At 49.3% G+C, this 17639-nt stretch overlaps 1 protein-coding gene across 2 annotated transcripts; it reads right to left on the bottom strand.

The window, feature by feature from the left end:
• Nucleotides 1-1008: 1008 nt before the first annotated feature.
• On the bottom strand, nt 1009-17202 carry ZSWIM4 (zinc finger SWIM-type containing 4). 2 transcript variants are annotated; one of them, XM_075272500.1, is made up of 14 exons: nt 16915-17202; nt 15370-15571; nt 12857-13204; nt 12120-12268; nt 10982-11132; nt 10702-10890; nt 10063-10386; nt 9823-9960; nt 8373-8633; nt 8140-8275; nt 2736-2890; nt 2367-2530; nt 2109-2190; nt 1009-2020 (listed from the first exon to the last, which is right to left on the bottom strand). In XM_075272500.1, exons 1-14 carry the CDS (start codon nt 17026-17028, stop codon nt 1143-1145), a joined length of 3291 nt encoding a protein of 1096 aa, XP_075128601.1. In that variant the 5' UTR covers nt 17029-17202; the 3' UTR covers nt 1009-1142. The 2 variants fall into 2 exon arrangements, with proteins under 2 accessions (XP_075128601.1, XP_075128602.1); XM_075272501.1 differs by having other exon boundaries at nt 10714-10890.
• Nucleotides 17203-17639: the final 437 nt, after the last annotated feature.

The raw sequence follows: 17639 nt of genomic DNA, 5'->3' as shown, positions 1-17639 counted from the left end.
ACCTAGACCGCATCAAATACCAATAGGAGGCAGCCATTTTGTGAGTTTGCATCCTCCATCTATACACAAATAATCACCACAGACTTTACAAATGGCTACCATCTCTAATGCAATTGAATTTGACCACGACACTAACTACAGCCAGGGAAGGGCAGCCATTTTGTAACGCGAGTATACAGCCAGTACACCGACTACTCCTTCAGTTTTTTTTCTTCTATAACATAGATTGAGCCCCATATAGGGATCACAATGTACATTTTTTTCCTATCAGTATGTCTTTGTAGAATGGGAGGAAATCCACGCAAACACGGGGAGAACATACAAACTCCTTGCAGATGTTGCTCCTGACAGGATTTGAACCCAGGACTCCAGTGCTAACCACTGAGCCATTGTGTTGCCTCCTACTCCTTCCGTTTTTGTAGTCTGGTCCGCCATAGGTGACAGGATTAAAATATCTCCACTTCTTCACAATTTGGTCGCTACGCCTTGTCAACAATCAAAGATGGATCCATAGTTTCAATATGGCCGCCAGAATACACAGGCTGGAGTAATACTGTTTCAGGCCCATTACAAAGCTTTGCTACAGTAAAGAGGTTTACTAGGATGAAGGGCGGGGAAGGGGCGCTTCACATCCAATACCCACTAAGAGGGTTTCTGGTTTACAATAAATTTTTTTGATTTTCACCTTAAAAATACAAAAAAATATTAATAAGTTAATACATAAGAGCCTTCAGAAATAAATATATAAGGTCTGCTCCGTGCAGAGAAACCCCAATCCTCTAATATCCTTGCTCAGCAATGCCAAAAAATGTTCAGTCCAAGAGGCATCTCAGTTTATCAATAGACCGTCAAACCCTCCATATTTGGGTTATTGTGTAGTACATGGTGCGAAAGAAGAGTTCACAAATTAGATATAAATAAATATAAGTTAATAAAGCACATAAACGTACAAATCCTCCGGGATTTCGTGGCGATTCTTCAAAAAAATTTTAAAAAAAATTGAAACAAAAATGTATCCTTCACTACAACGCTCCGCCGCCAGCAGTACGAGATTTCTGATGTGGAGTGCCATATGCTCCTTCCCCTAAGCAGGGACTTGTGGTTTCCTAAGTTTTTCAGGATAGCGCTCTATAGGCATCTATTCAACCGAATCGCTCCCGCACCAGCAGCATAAGTTTCTTTTTTCCTTTGTAAGTTTGTTTCAGGTTATCCAGGAACTGGGCAAACTGGCGATGGCCGTCTGGTGCCAGGAGGAAAGTGTCTCTAGCCTTAGTGAGAAATTCTATAAATTCACCATAATGTCGAGGACTAATGTGAGTGAGGCGGGAATGGGTGGTGCTGATATAGGCGCCAACTGCAGCTTCCAGAAGCTGACACAAGGGAGACTTGTCAATCCGTGGCACGCTTCCCCTGCTTCTTGGGTTATTAGGAGGAGAGAGAGGCTGTGCCATGCCAGGGGGTGAAAGGCTACAGCGGCGTATGATATCAGACAGGACAGGGGCGCACTGCACACTTTTAATAACTAGGGGTACCACAGTGCTCAGCTCAACTTTGCCCAATGAGTGTGCCAGGGAGCATGCCCACAGGACATCACTGACAGCAGGGTGCGAGTCTTGGCTAAAACCTATGGTCACGTTAGATAGGGCTAATGTGGACAAGGTGAAAGCTCTCAGTGGCAAGCCACGGTGCTCCATGTAGCGAGCGACTGTGAAGAGGTGGGAGTGTGCGCCAGGGCCAGAGCTGGCACTGTCAAGAACAATCTGGTAAGCAGCTTCAAAAGAGGTATGGTCCTTCTCACATAGAGTCAGGGCAGGTAGGGCACAGCTTTGTGGATCCTTCATAGCACATTGTAAGGCCAGGGCTCGGGCGCAGGAACAAAGCTCTTCTCGTTGTCTGGGGTCCTGACTGAAGCGCAGGAGGGTGGCAGGGGACGTGCAGGACACAGCAACTATGCTGGTAGCTTCAATGGGGGTGAAGAGGGTGTACCAGCTCTGCATGACGCTGATAAGGGCTTGTGAGCCTGGGCGAGAAAGAACAATAGGTTAAATGAAGGGGTTTCAGAGAAAATAGGACCTGAGCGAATACTAAACAACTGCAATGAATCTTACCAATCTCTGTGGCACAGGATACTAGCCAGCGGACCATCTCCCTCCGTCTCCATGTCAGGGTGGTTAGGGTCATTCTCATCACCTACAGGAAAGGGGTTGCACAGATTAGCAAAATGAATCACCACTTTTATCCACCTTGCAGGTTTGTTTGCAGAGGTTGCCATTTTGAGACCTGACCAGAACTTCATGCTCGTGTTCCTGAATCAATGCCAACCTATTAAGACACCTATAAAAGATAGTGTAGCATGTGGGCATTACCTGCAATCCTAACTCCAGTGAAATGTTTAGCAGCGTGGTGTCAGGGGGAGAGTTGGGGGGAGTTGCAGTCTTGCAGGCGTCCTGGGCCAGCTTGAATAGTAGAGCTGGGGAGTGGATATGCTGTTGAATAGAAGCCAGGACTGTGTGCAGCCATTTGGGGTCTCCTGGAAGATGGAAAAGAAGAAGATGTAACAAAGAGCTAGATTTTACTGAAATCTGACAGCAGATACCTTTATTTTATTAAAAACTCTCATCACCACTAGGGACACCACAGGACCATTTATAACACCAAGAATAGGAAGAAACCCTCTAATCCACAGTTACTTATCTAAACCCAACTCTACAGAACAACACTCCCCGGATCCATACCTTTGGCAGTTGTCAACATGGCAGATGCCAGTTCACACTGTCGAGTTTCTAGGTGCCCAAGAATAAACCAGCGAGGGAAGCGACTGGTCAGCATGGAGTCCAAAGGCATGATGTCAGAGCCATGTGGGGGGACAACAGACTCAAGAACTGGGAGCCTGGAAATAAAGATCAGATTTAGCTGATACTTAAAACATCAGCTGCTAAAGCTAATAAAGAAAGATTATGAATGATAATCTGTTTTCCCTTAGCCCAAACAGCAGCACAACTGGTGTATTCCTGCCCCTATGAGCTGTTAGGACAGGTGGAATTTTTAATTACCTAACAGCTTTGACTCCTATATGAGGCCGGAAGACCTGCTCCTCCCTTGTGTTAGTAACAAGTATGATATACAGAGAACAATTTATGCCAAGAGATACACACACATATATACAACATATTTGTACAACAGTACCTCCTAGGGAGGGAGACTTGCGCTGCTGTTTGGGCTAAGGGAAAACAGATTATCATTCATAATCTTTCTTTCCCCCTACGCCCAACAGCAGCACAACTGGGGATTTAGCAAGTATTGTTTCCCCTAGGGCGGGTCATCCTGGCAGGCTGATGCCAAGATGGAGTGCCCAAATGCTGTAGCATCGGCCGTACGCCAGTCCAATCTGTAATGTTTGGCAAAAGTCAGCTGTGAGCTTCAAGAGACTGCAGCACATATCTGAGGAACCGTGTCTCTGCCCATGATGTCGCCACTACCCGGGTGGCATGGGCTAGTAAGAAATCTGGAACAGGAAGATCTTGGGCCTGTAGGGAACAGCTGATAGCTTCTCTGATCCATCTAGACAGGGTTACCTTTGATGCTTTACAGCCTCTATTGTGGCCAAACACATTAACCAGAAGATTCTCTGATCTTCGGAACGGAGCTGTACGGTCTAGGTAAATACGTAGTGCTCTTACCAGATCCAGTGTGTGTAGCTTCTCCTCCTGCTCCATGGCAGGCGAGGGAAAGAAAGCCGGCAGGGTGATCACTTGGTTGGTGTTCTGAAGTGTTGGTACCTTTGGCAAAAATCCTGGGATGAACCTTAGCTGTAACCTTAGCTTAGCTGTCATGGAAGAAGGTTATGAAAGGTTCGGAGGCTGCTAGGGCCTGTAGTTTACCAACTCTCTTATCGGAGGTTATTGCCAGCAGGAAAGTCACTTTAAACGACAGGTACTTCCAGTCCACTTCAGATAAGGGTTTGAAGGGGGGCGCACAGAGCCCTTGTAGAACCGCGGCCAGGTCCCACCTTGGGACAGGGGGCCGTACCTGGGGGCGGAGCCTGGTAGCCCCCCTAAGGAACTGTTTGACGAGAGGATCTTGTGATAACCGTGTCTCCAGGAGAGCAGATAGAGCTGACACTTGGACTTTGAGGGTGGCAGGTGCTAGTCCTCTCTCCAGACCGTTCTGTAAGAACTCTAGGACTGCATCTCTGTCTGGATCGCGGTGGCTGCCTGTACACCAGTCTCGGAATATCCGGGCAATCCTCTGGTAGCTCTGATTAGTTGCCTCTGCTCTTGAATGGGCTAAGGTACTTAGCACTCCCTGGGACAATTCTCTGTCAGTGAGGTTGAATTTGTCTAGGCCCAGGCACGGCCGACTGTTCAGTGACACCAGGTTCCTGACTGGTGGAAGCCTCCAGTAGTTCCCCTGACTCATAAGGATAAGGTCAGTGAACCATGCCCTCTTTGGCCAGAACGGCATGATCACTATAGGCGAAGTCTGTTCCTGCCTGAGTTTCGCCAATACCTTCGGGATCATCGGGATGGGAGGGAACACGTATGCCAGTTCGAACCTCCATGGTATTGACAGGGCATCCACCGCCAAAGGGTTGTCTTCCCGATACAGGGAGCAAAACCTTTCTACTTTGGCATTGTGTTGAGTGGCCATCAGATCCACCTCGGGGAGACCCCACCTCCTGGTCAGGTAGTGGAAGATGTCCTGATTCAAGGACCATTCGCCAGCGGTCGGGCGGCCTCTGCTGAGTTGATCCGCTAGGATGTTCAGGCGGCCCTGGATATGTACCGCGGCCAGCTGGGAGAGGTTTCGTTCTGCCCAGGAGAAGATCAGGTTGGTGACTTGCAGGAGGGAGGGGGACCTGGTACCTCCCTGCTTGTTGATATAATGGACTGTCATCAGATTGTCTGACCTTACCTTGACCGCCTTCCCCCGTAGAAGTGGTGCAAATGACAGAAGGGCTCGATGAACTGTGGTAAGCTCGCGCCAATTGGATGAGTGCGTCCTCTCCCGCTGATTCCACATACCTTGTACCGGGGTCTCCCCCAGATGAGCTCCCCAGCCTGTGAGGGAGGCATCTGTAGTCAACAGGGTCCAGACGGGCTGGACCGAGGACTTCCCATCTCGCAGATGGGTCCACCAGGGCAGGGTTTGCCGGGTGCTGATGGTTAACTGGATTGGCTTCTGTAATCCTGTAGGACTGTGATTCCAGACTCTCAAGATCTCGTTCTGTAGTGGGCGCATATGCCATAGGGCCCAAGGAACTGCATCTAGGGTAGCGGACATCAATCCAAGGACCTTCATAGCCGTCCTGATGGTGACCTTCCATGTAGAAGATAAATGATGTACTGCCCGAGCAATTTTCCTTTTGCGAGGAGAGGGTAGAGAGACCGTCATGTTGAGAGAGTCTAGAATAAGTCCCAGGAACTGAACACGTGTTGATGGCACCACTACTGACTTCTGCCAGTTTACCAGCCACCCCAGCTTGTCTAGTAGAGCTACGACGGTCTGCACCTGCGTGGTAAGAACCTCCTTTGAATGAGCCTTCAGAAGCCAGTCGTCCAGGTACGGGACTATGAATATGCCTTGAAGGCGCAGGCCGGCAGCGACCAGAGCTATGACCTTTGTGAAGGTGTGGGGGGCAGAGGATATGCCGAACGGGAGGGCTGCGAACTGGAAGTGCGCCTCTTTCCCTTCTATGTATACAGCAATCCTTAGAAACTTTCGGTGTGCCGGAAAGATGGGTACGTGGAGGTAGGCATCCTTCAGGTCCAGAGTGACGAAGTGATCTCCAGGCTGTAGGAAAGGTAGCACTGACCTGATGGGTCTCCATGCGAAAACGCACCTTGCGGATGAAGCGATTCAGGTACCTGAGATCGATGATCATACGCCACTCGCCCTATGACTTGGGGACCAAGAAGACTGGAGAATAGACGCCTGTGCCTTGATCTGCGCGAGGAAACACCTCCAGCGCGGCCTTGTCCACATACTCTTGAATCAATTTCTCCAGATGAAGTTGTTTGGGGCCCTGAAGAGGGCGGGTTCTTACCATCTTCTCTGGCGGCTGGGAAATAAAATTGATTTTATAGCCCTCCTGGATCGTCTGTATGACCCAGGGGTCCCGAATATTCTGGCGCCAGGCCTCCACATAGTGGGAAAGACGACCGCCCACCACAGTGGAGGGGGGGGGGGGGGATTAGAAAGAGGCATTCTTACGCCCACGAGAGGAGCCCCGACCTCTTCCTCTGCCGGATCGTCGCTGGCCTCTGGTTCCTCTTCTGGAGGTGCCTCTTCCCCGAAAGGAGGAACTCCGACCTTCAAGAGGCTGTGGCAAATTCTTGCCCTTGGAGTCGGCCAATCCTTCCATAATGCGGTCAAGCTCCTTTCCGAACAGCCGTCCGAGCTCAAAGGGGAGACCACACAGGCTGCTCTTGGAGGTGAGATCAGCCCTCCAGGGCTTCAGCCACAGGGGTCGGCGAGCAACAGTAGCCAGTGCCATAGATCTGGCGGCCAGACGGGTCTGAAAATGGGTTGCCTCTGTCAGATGGTCCACCAGTAATGTGATGTCCGACATTGCCGCGAGGAGATCATCTCGATCCACGCCGGAATCGATATCCTTGGCAAGAGATGAAAGCTCTGCCCGTAAGCCAGTTGCTACCTCATTCGCGACAATGCCCAAAGAGGCTTGGGCAGAGGCGGCCGAATACACCCGCCTCAGAGATCCTTCTACTTGGCGATCCATAGGATCCCTGAGACCAGACCCGTCTTCTGACGGGAGGACGGTGCGCCTCGATAACTTGGCCACGTCCACTTTTGGCGGAGGACCCCTTCATCTGACTCTCAGAGACGGGAAATAGCAACTTAAACCGCCTGGATGGCGCAAAGGGTCTTTCCGGGCGCCTCCATTCGCCCTCCATCAGGCGGAGGATCTCCGAAGAAGGCCTGAAGGTACGGGACCTGCGGCTTGAGCCTTCTCCACCTTCCCGGTCTCTGATCCTCAGTGTTCTGAATACTCTGGACATCTTATCCAGGGGAAAAATCTCCTTCTCAGTACTTGACGATGATTCCACATCCTTGAGGCGCAGTTTTTCCAGAGGCGGCAGGGACAACTCACAGTCCAGGCGAGGTCTCTTGGCCAGGGAGACGGATTCCATCCTCTTCATGGAGTCCTGGACATACCCTTTCAACCAGGAAACCATTTCCCGCATGGGAGTCGCCTAAGAGGAGGGGGCTCTACACCCCTGACAGAACCGATATTGGGAGTCGTCAGGAAGCGGAATTTTGCAGGTACTTCCTCTTTGATGCAGCTTTCCTCCTCGGAGGAACAGTGGAGGAGGAAGAGGAAGACATTCTGAGGAGGAAGAGAGAGAAAAACACAACTAACAACTTTCTGCCCCCAGGGTGACTACTCCATCCCCCCCCCCCCCCGGCCACCTCCACCAAACCTTAATCAATGAAGCACAGCTTTCTAGGACAAAAAAAATTAACCAAGGAGCTTCTTCAGTTGAGGTGCTTGTAACCGGAGCGACAAGCACTAAATGATGGTTCAGGAGGACTTATATAGGCCAGGGGGCGGGGTTTGCCCAAGGGAACACCCAGGGGGCGGGGTTTGCACGAGGGCTAAATCTGAGGCTAAACAGGGGGGAAAGGGATCCCACAAATTCAGGTCCAGGATCCCCAGGAACAGGAGGGACACCCCCCCCCCGAATCTCCCCGGCATCCGCTCGCGTCTAGGGGGTTTTACTTCATCCGCTGCATGACCTGCGCACCGTGCATGCGCGGTGGATAAACTAGCCGGCGGACCTGAGCCAGAGGGCTCCCCCAGAGAGGGAGACAAAGCAATTCCAAAGGAAAAAAAAAAAAGAGAAAAAAAAACAAATGAAGGTCTTCCGCTGTCAGGTAAGAGGGGGGAGAGAGCGCAGACCCCTATGAGAGGCCAGAACCCCTGCTCCCCCCTGACCACCTGTCCCACAGGACAGAAAAAAAACACAAGGGAGGAGCAGGTCTTCCGGCCTCTTATAGGGGTCAAAAGCTGTTAGGTAATTAAAAATTCCACCTATCCTAACAGCTCATAGGGGCAGGAATACCCCAGTTGTGCTGCTGTTGGGCGTAGGGGGAAAGGTTAATAGAGAGTTCTCTTACCTCATGGCTCTCAGGGCAACACGGTACGCCAGGTCTGAATCATGTGGCAACAGAGCCGTGAAGAGGAAGCGTGCAAATGTATGCATAGGAACACTCTCCCGGTAGATCACTTCTCCAAACCCACTGAATGGACCACCTAGGGAACATAACCGGTCAGCATTTGGGCATACAGATCATTGGCGCACATCAGCCACTGCGGACCGTTTTAACTTGCACCATAACACTCTACTAACCTTCTAAGAGCAACATGGCCTGCTTCCTCAGCACCTGTACCAGTCTCTCCCCCATGTCTAATGTTCCCAGGAGACCAATAATCTGTTCTTCACTTCTGACCAACTTGTCTTGGGCATAGAGGCCTTCAGGCATTGCTCGCTGCTGTCCTAACCCCATGAGGGCCACCTCCAGCGCCAGGCACAGAAGAGACTCTCCTGAGGGGGAACCTCCAGGTACTGGGACGTGTTGGTACATGACCTTCCTCTGCTCCCCACCGAGCTCTGAGAAGAAAGAAACCAAGTTAGATGGTCCTAAGATAGACTAAGACTAAGACAGCTCCTAACTGGTCTCTTCTGAAAACCTACCCTTGATAAAGGGGAATCCGTCCCCGAAACATGACATGCCCCCATTCCTTCCAATAAAGAGACGCGTTTTACTTCCACGGGTGACCTAGGATTCATTCATCCCTAAGAGTGCAGTCTGTCCAGTTTTGGGTTTTCACACCCTTACTCCTTTGTGCATTTATTGACGTCTGGTTTTCATTTGGCATTAGACCTATCTGCTGCCTCCCCCACCAACTCCAAATCCATGTTGTTGTGAATCTTTCATAACATTGTAAGGTGAGGGGCCTGTCAGGATACGGAGTCGCCGCGGTCTCCTTGCTGCGCGGCGTCTCCCTGGGAGATGTGTTAGGAGTTCTATTGGGTGTGCTTAGGTCATTAAGGGTTAATCTTTTCCTTGCTTTCAGTCTCCATGCCATTAGCCATCAGGTGTGTTCTCTGCTGCTATTTAATCCCCACCCAGGCATGGATCCTTGCCAGCCATTCACTTTGTGGTTCCTGGTCCCCCTGCTCAGTCTGATTCCCTGTCTGTTTGTATTCCATATGTTTCTTGGTTTTTAGACCCGGCTTGTATTTTTGACTATCCCTTGTCTTTTGATTCGGTAGCTTTATTATATCTCCTGGCTTGACCTCTTGCTCGTCTGACCTCGCCTTCTCTTCTGTGTCTTGCTGGGACTTGTGGTCCTCCCTGGTTCCATGCTGTTTAGTCTTTTGTTTTGCATTGCAGTTACACTGTGCTTTCTGTTTAGGTGTGACCCCGTGACTCCAGTCCCTAGGACTTTCAGGGCCTCCTCTCCCCTTATCCTAGCCGCCGGATAGAAGGTTAGGAGTCGTGGTAGGTGCACTTCAATTAGGAAGTGCATTGGTCTGCCTCATCTCAGATATTACAGCATAGTCATAGCTGCAGGGCCTGCGACCCCTTTTGTCATTAGTTGCACAGTGTTGCTTTCCCAGCTGTGTCACTTTGCACTGCCTGACCCTGACTCCAATCCTTACAGGGCCATCTTGGTCACGATCTTTCTCATATCCACACTCTGAAATTCGGTTTTGTGACAGATCTACACTATTCTGCTGCTCGGTGTCTGGTTTTGTATTTTAGCCAGTCTGTTATTCTCTACATTAGGTGTACCTGGAAAAGGAGCAGGTCCTTCATCTTCTGGTAAACTAGCCTCCAAGAATGTCCTACAGAGGCACCCAATGGGATCAAGAGGGTGACCAATCCATCCCTCTAGATTAGTAAGGGTTGTGCTTCCTTTCATCTGAAGTTCTGTTAAGAGAAAAGAACATGTAAGTGGTCATGAAACACCAACACCTGACCATGCCATGTCTGGTTCAGACTTTCCACCATACGATCCATTCCTAGCCTCACCTTTCCTCTGCTGCTTCAGTCCCTCCATCTGGTGCTGGCGTTGCAGCCTCATGGTGTTGACCACAGAGACTGCTAGCCTCAACGCCTGGAATGGGTACCCGTGCGATCTCAGGGCATCAACCCTGGCACAAGCTACAGGAAAATGGTCTCCTAGCCAGAGTGGACGGCCTTGAGGGTCATAGGACAGCTTGTCGGTGTTGCACTTCACACTTGTTCCTGGAGCACAGGTATCTCCATTTAACACCCGCTGTAAGTGGGGGTCATTCCAGCGCAGCTCTCCTGCCTTGAGGGCCCTTGCAAAAACAGTCTGTCGGGAAGCAACAACTGGAAAAAAAAAAAATCCAGATTCACTCAACTACCACAGTAATAGAGGATAAGACAAACAACCATAGGAGGGAGAAACAAAGCTGGGGGGAGGTGGGGGGGTACAAGAGGGGCTTGCAAAGGAGCAAACTCAAAAGCCTACACAGGTCAGATCATGCAGTTATTGACCGCACAGCTTACAGATAAGTTTGTCCAATGACAAAATCCCAAGTACATGTAACACTGGAGGATTCACATGTCCCACATATGGAGCAATATCGCACATTGTATGGCACTCAGCCTGCAGAAAGACATTGCAAGCCCCATGTCACCTACCTACATTCATACCTTGGCCTCCAGCAGAGCTCTGAGGTGAAGTCTGTGCCCCTGGACCATCCAGAGAATAGTTTCCTTCTTCCAGAGGACAGTTGTCCATGGCGTTCCACCTCCGTAGCAGCTCCAGCCAGGACGCTCTTTCTTCTGTACGGCAGTGGGGACTAAGCACCACGCACACCCAAAGTGCACCTGTCAGAAGACACCGAGAAGGTCACATCGAGACCCAGATCCTCTCCCAGTCTGTATTATTCTTATCCAAGTCCTAAAGACAAACTCTTACCCAACTCATCCCAAAGCTGCCGACATTTGTCAGTCATTCCGGCTCCCTGCTGCCGCCACAGAGCCAACCGTGGGTCCTCCAAAAACTGCTCCGTCATCAGGATAAGCATCCGGGCACCATTAGAGTCTCGCATCCGCAGCATCTCCCGCACCTAGAGAGACCCGGATGGTTAAGAATGTTCTGGTGGAATTAGGCACATGGCATAGACTACACCAGTGTTTATCAACCTTTACAAGCAAAGTGTCCCCAAGTGAAAAAAAAAGTTCCAACCAAGTAGTGGAGAGTTATAAATAAAGTTTTGTCTGGGACTTCAGTCTGCAGTTATGTCAGATTTAATGGGGAGAAGAGCACAGCAGGTGAACAGACCATGATGTATCCCTGGCCGACCCTATTATAAGGCAATGGGTCTGTGCAGGAAGGTGATGTTGGGGAACAAGTGACCCATCGAATGATGTCCATTATATTAAGGGTCCTTCATTGATGTAAGGAGGGGAGACAAAGTTATTGGAGGGGAGCATGCCCCTTTTTACAAAGTCAAACCCCTTTCCGCATGAGATGCACCTCTTTTTATGATGCAGCCATATAACATGCTGGTTGTTTGGAGACACAACTGGCACATAATGTACCTGTATTGCATGTAAAATTACCAAGAGCTGGAAAATCCAGGAGCATCCTGCCAAATTCAGGAAATCTGTTGACTCTCCTGGGATTCTGAGGCCACCTCTTTGGAATTTACAGGATGAATAATGCATCCCCACAGTATAAGGGCCACACAAAGTTCCCCCAAAAAACATTAAAATGGCCGGAGAGTTAGATGAGAGTTGCTCTCTGTATCTCTCTGTTCCATGTTTACGCTCTGCTCCAGGGTCTACTGTGACATCAGAACTCAGCGCCCCGGGGGAAGGGAGGGGGGGGGGGGGGGGTCTGAAACGTGTAAATAATAAATGCAGCTCACTGCTTGCTTTCCAGAGCACTTGTAACTCCAACAAGTTCATTGCACTTCTCAAGTAATGATGGATTCCACAACCAGCCATACTGGGTAGGGGAGGACAGTGGCACTCAGCTTGCTCCCTGGCGTAGATGTACTGCAGGTTGGGAACCACTGGGCACTACCATAAAGCTGGAAAGGGTTAATCACCTTGCTGAACATAGACTGCAGTTGCTTGCTTGCGCCATAGTATCCACCATTAGACAAGAGCTGCTTCACTTGCTCCTGTATCTGCTCTTCATCCAAATGCCAACAGTTGTCGTCCTCACGCCCGGCGCCCGCTGTGGGATCTGGGGCTCCTAAGAGCAAAAAGCAAAAATGAGTGCTGGTGAGTGGCTACCAGTGTCACAGCCTGCTGGGAGTTAGAGTTCCATAGTTGCACAGCACTTAGGGGAGGTGGTTAGCACTATTGCATTGCAGCGCTGGGGACCTAGGTTTAAACCCAACCAAGGGCAATAGCTACACATTTGTATGTTCTCCCCCATACCAAAGATATACTGTCGGGTAAATTGGCTTCCTGTAAAACATATGACCCTTGTGGGTGTTGTGTGCCTGTATGGCGGCCACTAACTTCCCTGCTCAGAGCACTTTGAGTCCCTTGGAGAGACAAGTGCATGTCATAGTTTGAATGCTTCCCCCTAGTGGCAGGTAGGTGCAAATCTACACTCAGATGACATCTTGTCCCGAGGCCTTAACAGCCTAATTAGGTCAATACTAATTAAAGGAACATTCTGGAAATGTTAATACCCTGTTTTGCTCTGGCATGGGCCTGAAGGGATAAAGAGGGACAAAGCAGCATTAATTTAAATGGAGTATCCACCATCTTGAGCCATAAGCATTACATTTTAGGGGTCTGACTCATTCGTCCGGTCATGCCCATGTCTTACCATGTACCCTGTTAATCTCTGACCCCAGCTGTAAGATCTCATCCGCCAGTCGCTGCGCCGTCGGCAGCACTTCCGTATGGTGCTCGCTGATCAGATACTGGACAAACTTCTGCAGCTGGTCCCTGTTCATTTGGGAAAGAGTCTCTGAAATGGGGAGCCTGAGTTCCACTGAGCGCGCCCGTCTGATACGATACAGGGACAGCGCCACCACATGGGCACAGTAAAAAATGTCTCTGTTTTCGCAGCCGCAGCTGACAGATGTGATCTTGCATCGGTCGAAACTGATGGACACTTGGTAGCTTCTCTCTGGTTCTCCCGTTTCTGTCACGCAGCCACTGAGGTGAAAGCCTGCAAAAAAAAAAAAAAAAAAAGTACAGTTAAAGGGGTCCCATAATGACACCGATGAGGTTCTACCATAACCAAGAACACATCCTTCCCTATTCTTTATAGACTGCTGAAGGCAATACCTCCCAGCTTTCTGAGACTTCTGAAAAGTGGATCTAAAAACCTATGCAGGGATACAGAATTGTGGGATATATATCTAGGCAGGCTTGTGATTCAGGATTCTAGGAAAGCTGGGTGCTGGAGCCGCAACTGCGCGCCTAGCAAAGAATAGACCATTATAGACTGTCACCAAGCTTTCTGAGACTTCTGAATGGTGTTATGACAACCTGCTTAACCACGCTGGGATCCAGGTGTATATTTAAGCTAGTTTGCCATTCAGGACTCTAGGAAAGCTGGGTGATAATAGACACTGTAGATTGTTATTCAGCTTTTTGAGACTCCTGAACAGCATATCTGCAGAGATACGGGTGTAAAAGATGTATAACTAGGCAGGTTTGCCATTCAGGGCTCTATGAAAGATGAGTGATAGTCCGCTTTGAAGCTGCAAGTGTATGACAATCATAGACCATCACATGGGTTTCCACTCAGCTCTTCAAGCCTCCTGACTGGCACATCTCTTTATGGTAAAGGCTGTATTACCACTTCTAACCCCTGCAGCTGTATACGCCAATACATTATATATCATTACATTGAGATTATTAGTGGTCACCATGCTACCCGGCCTTGTTCTCCGGCCCATGTATAATTCATCTGACTACTCTCAGAGCCTGGGGGCACCATGTGGGTACCATAAATCTGGAAGATGCCCATCACCAGTCTGAGCCAGCCCGTATAAGTGACAGCAGTGTTAATAGCCAGCACTACATATGAATGGTTATGTCTATATAGGAGTAGCAGGGAAGGGGGGGGGGAAGATACTACGCTTCCCATCTGTTCACCCCCCTTAACCCAATTCTACAATGGGGAGGGGCCAGACAACAAGGACTCCTACAGATGTAACTCAGACATGCATGGGTTATTCTCAATGGGGGTGGGCTGTGGCCTATAGATGAATTATTACACAGTACTGCTGGTCAATAGGATGGAGGACGTCTACCGAATAGTCAGTCTACACAGATCTCATAATACAGAAGTGATACAATGCGCTATAGTGTCCTATAGATGGTAACACAACCCCTGGAGCCTCCAAGGCCTGAATAAGCCCCATTCACAGGCCACAGTCTGTCCCAGGTCTCAGCGGTCAGGACATGTGTGGGATCTGTGACGCATGACGACGGCCCTGTATCAGCCTCACATTGTCCTCGTCACACGCCTCAGGCCCCTGTCTGTCAATGACACATTTATCTGCTGTGTACAAAATACAATCACCCAGAGAATAAAGGGGGGAGGTCCCTGGGGGCTTCAGGGGGAAGACAAAAAAAAAAGGGATTAGCCATTCGGGTTTGATATCCTAATAAAGGAAGGGAGGAAAATAAATACCAAGGACATGGGGAGGGGTCCAGAGGGGGGTAAGGAGTTTTAAATTGCATATGAAAATGAAGGACAAAGCCGGTCTGGGGGCAGAATACACACAATATAAGCCTAGCACAATAAGCCGTGCTTTCTATAGAAGCCCCCCCCCCCCCCTCCAGCTGAATCTATACCACAATCCGGCTGCGGCAGTAAATCAGGTTGTGACGCAGCCCTGGCACATGTACGGGCGTGCTAGGAAGTGCCCGCTCTCAACCGCAAGGGCAGCAAGTCCGGACAAGCTACGGCCACTGAGTCACACAGGGACAAAAACTAACACGAATACTAAATAAAACCCGTTCCCGGTGACATGAGGAGTGTCGCCAACTGTCACCTACATTACATGTCACTGCCTGCAGCCGCCTCAGGTGCAACACAGTCTCCTCCACCTGCACATGTCGCCCCAGTATGATGGCGGCTTGGGGCAGCACAATGCAGCCCATTCAGTGTACAGTGCACACACAGACCGAGCCTGGCACCTGCTTCAAAAAGAATCCTGTTTGTATTCACAATAATTCAGTTAAACCTGATTTGCAAGCACAGGCTCTGCCCCCCCCCTGAGGGTGCCGCAGGCAGTACAATAACGAAACCCTGTGCTTATTGTACACAATATAACAGCAGCACCCCCCCAATCCCCGGCCGGGGCTGCCGCAACTTACCCACTTGTAGTACTCGCTGCACTGCCCCCAATTGTAGCAGCTGAAGACCCCTGTTAAAGGGGACCCTGGAATCTCGTTCGCCCTCCGGTGGGTGATAGCCCAGAGATGAATACATACAGATCTCCTTCTCACTACGCGGGAAAGACCAGAACACTATGCGCTTCTGGACCGGCTCCGGGACCCTGGAAAATCGCTCCTCTACCTACACAAAATATTAGACTGGTTACAAGCGGATAGAAAAGAAAGGAAAAAAAGTTATACAAAAACACCCGGTAATATGGCGACTGACATCACATGTGCTGCTATAGGGGTCTCTAACATTATAATAAACATACACACAATGTATACACATACTGTATATACAGGCACATACACCTAGGTCAAGTTTTTTAAAACATTCCCCAAGACCACTTTATTTTTCACAATCATCTTTCCCCCAGAGGGCGCCATCACGCACACATCCCTGAGCTATGCTGTGCTAAAGCCAATGAAGAGAGACTAATGACAGGAAGAAATCAATTCCCAATATACAAGGCATTGACTCGTTGTATAAAAGATGAGCCATACGTCAGTAAAACGGTCAGCCATGAGCGGCTATTTATGACGACGAGCTTATTAGCGAGCACTGTCCTATAGGCTTATTGATCGGGACACTGCGGATCACACAAACAGGATCCTAGAAGCGGGGCCCCTGCCCCTGTATAGAATAGAAGCAGTACAGGTTTATGAGGCGGCGGGGCCACCAGTGACAGGTGACACTCCCCACTATGATGGCATCTGATGTGGTATTTAGGGAAAGGGTGGATGTAGTATGAGGAAGTGATGAGGTCACGCTGATACTATGATGCACCCATGCTAAAAACATCACACACCTGCCCAAGTACACAATATACACAGGTGCTATAGGCCATATGGTTATATATATGCGTGGTGGAGATTATATACCAGTATAGCTCTATAGAACACAGTGCTGACATGTCTGACAGTCTATGCAGATCTGATAAATAAGTGAATACTATATATAGTATATGCCTATGTAAATATAGCACATACCACCCACACATAACGCACTGTATACAACTGTAGATATATACAGTGAGTACACACCAGCCTTATACAGCAGACATATTGTATGTGTGTACACTGTATATAGAATTTATTGTATGACAATATATACAACTATAGATATACAGTGTAATATATAAGCAGATACATTGTATTATGTACATTATATATACTATAGTACATGACAGTGACAGTATATATAGCTGTAGAGGTATATAGTAAATATATACACGATCTGTATCTAGCAGACACATTGTATACAGCTGGTATTAGGTACACTGATATTACATACACACAGAATAGAACATTATTATTAATTATTATTAATAATAATAAATTATACGCACACATATTATAATATATATATATATATATATATATATACACATATACACACACACACAGAGACTACTCTCTGTATATAGACAGACACCATTAACTATTGCAGCCCCGGTGCCCAGTCACACAGCTGCCCATTACCTGCTCGAAGGCCCACGTCTCTGCCACTTTCTTGGCACTGAAATCCAGTAAGGAGTCCGGCTGGTACCGGGGTGTGAGGCCGGGACACCTCCTCTTCGCGGCTGGGGGCTCCATGTTCCAGTCTCCTCGTCCCCCCGGGTTCTCCGCCTCCTTCCGCAACCTTATCCCTAATATCCAGTGTATTCCCGGCCTGTAAGCTATCCCCGGACTTTCCCACGGGGCGCGGCCGGCTAGTGTGTCCCTGGGCCCGGCCTCCTCTCACCACGGCCCCCCGTTCCGCGGCCCCTTTAAATCTCCTTAACAATGGGGATCGTGATCTTTATCCTCAAAGCTGAGGACACGCCCAGTTGTCGGGCTTTCGCCTTGATATTGGACAGCGGAAACAGCTCGTTTGCATATGTCTACGCCCCTTCTATACGCTGCGTATAGCGGACAAGGAAGTCCGAGAGCTGACAATCACCGAGAGCCGCGGCCAATGGGAAAGCGAATAGAGGCTCTTTAACTGAGCGGATGTCCCATATAAGGGAAGAGTAGGCGGGGCGAAGGCCTGGGAATCAATTCATTCATGTGCTTGCCTGAGGTCAAACAGTCACACATTAGTCTGAGAAGCCGGGACTGAGACGTGCGGCTGACAGGGTCCTGTGTGTATAGGTGTCTATAATGTATACAATGGTATCTGATCATAATCTACATGTGTGTAACTAGTATAGCCTTAATCTGCATGT

This window comes from Leptodactylus fuscus, chromosome 5 (genome assembly GCF_031893055.1).
Source record: "Leptodactylus fuscus isolate aLepFus1 chromosome 5, aLepFus1.hap2, whole genome shotgun sequence".
NCBI classification, from domain to species: Eukaryota; Metazoa; Chordata; class Amphibia; order Anura; family Leptodactylidae; genus Leptodactylus; species Leptodactylus fuscus.
The sequence above is the reverse complement of the archived record's forward strand: the minus strand, read 5'-3'. Positions and strand labels throughout refer to the sequence as shown.

Coding starts and splice junctions, on each gene's coding strand:
- ZSWIM4 (XM_075272500.1), bottom strand. CDS start 17,028: ATGGAGCCCCCAGCCGCGAAGAGGAGGTGTCCCGGCCTCACACCCCGG. Junction 10,891..10,981: donor GCAGCTTTGGGATGAGTTGG/GTAAGAGTTTGT, acceptor GTCTTCTGACAG/GTGCACTTTGGGTGTGCGTG. Junction 2,191..2,366: donor CACTGGAGTTAGGATTGCAG/GTAATGCCCACA, acceptor CCTTTCCTGTAG/GTGATGAGAATGACCCTAAC.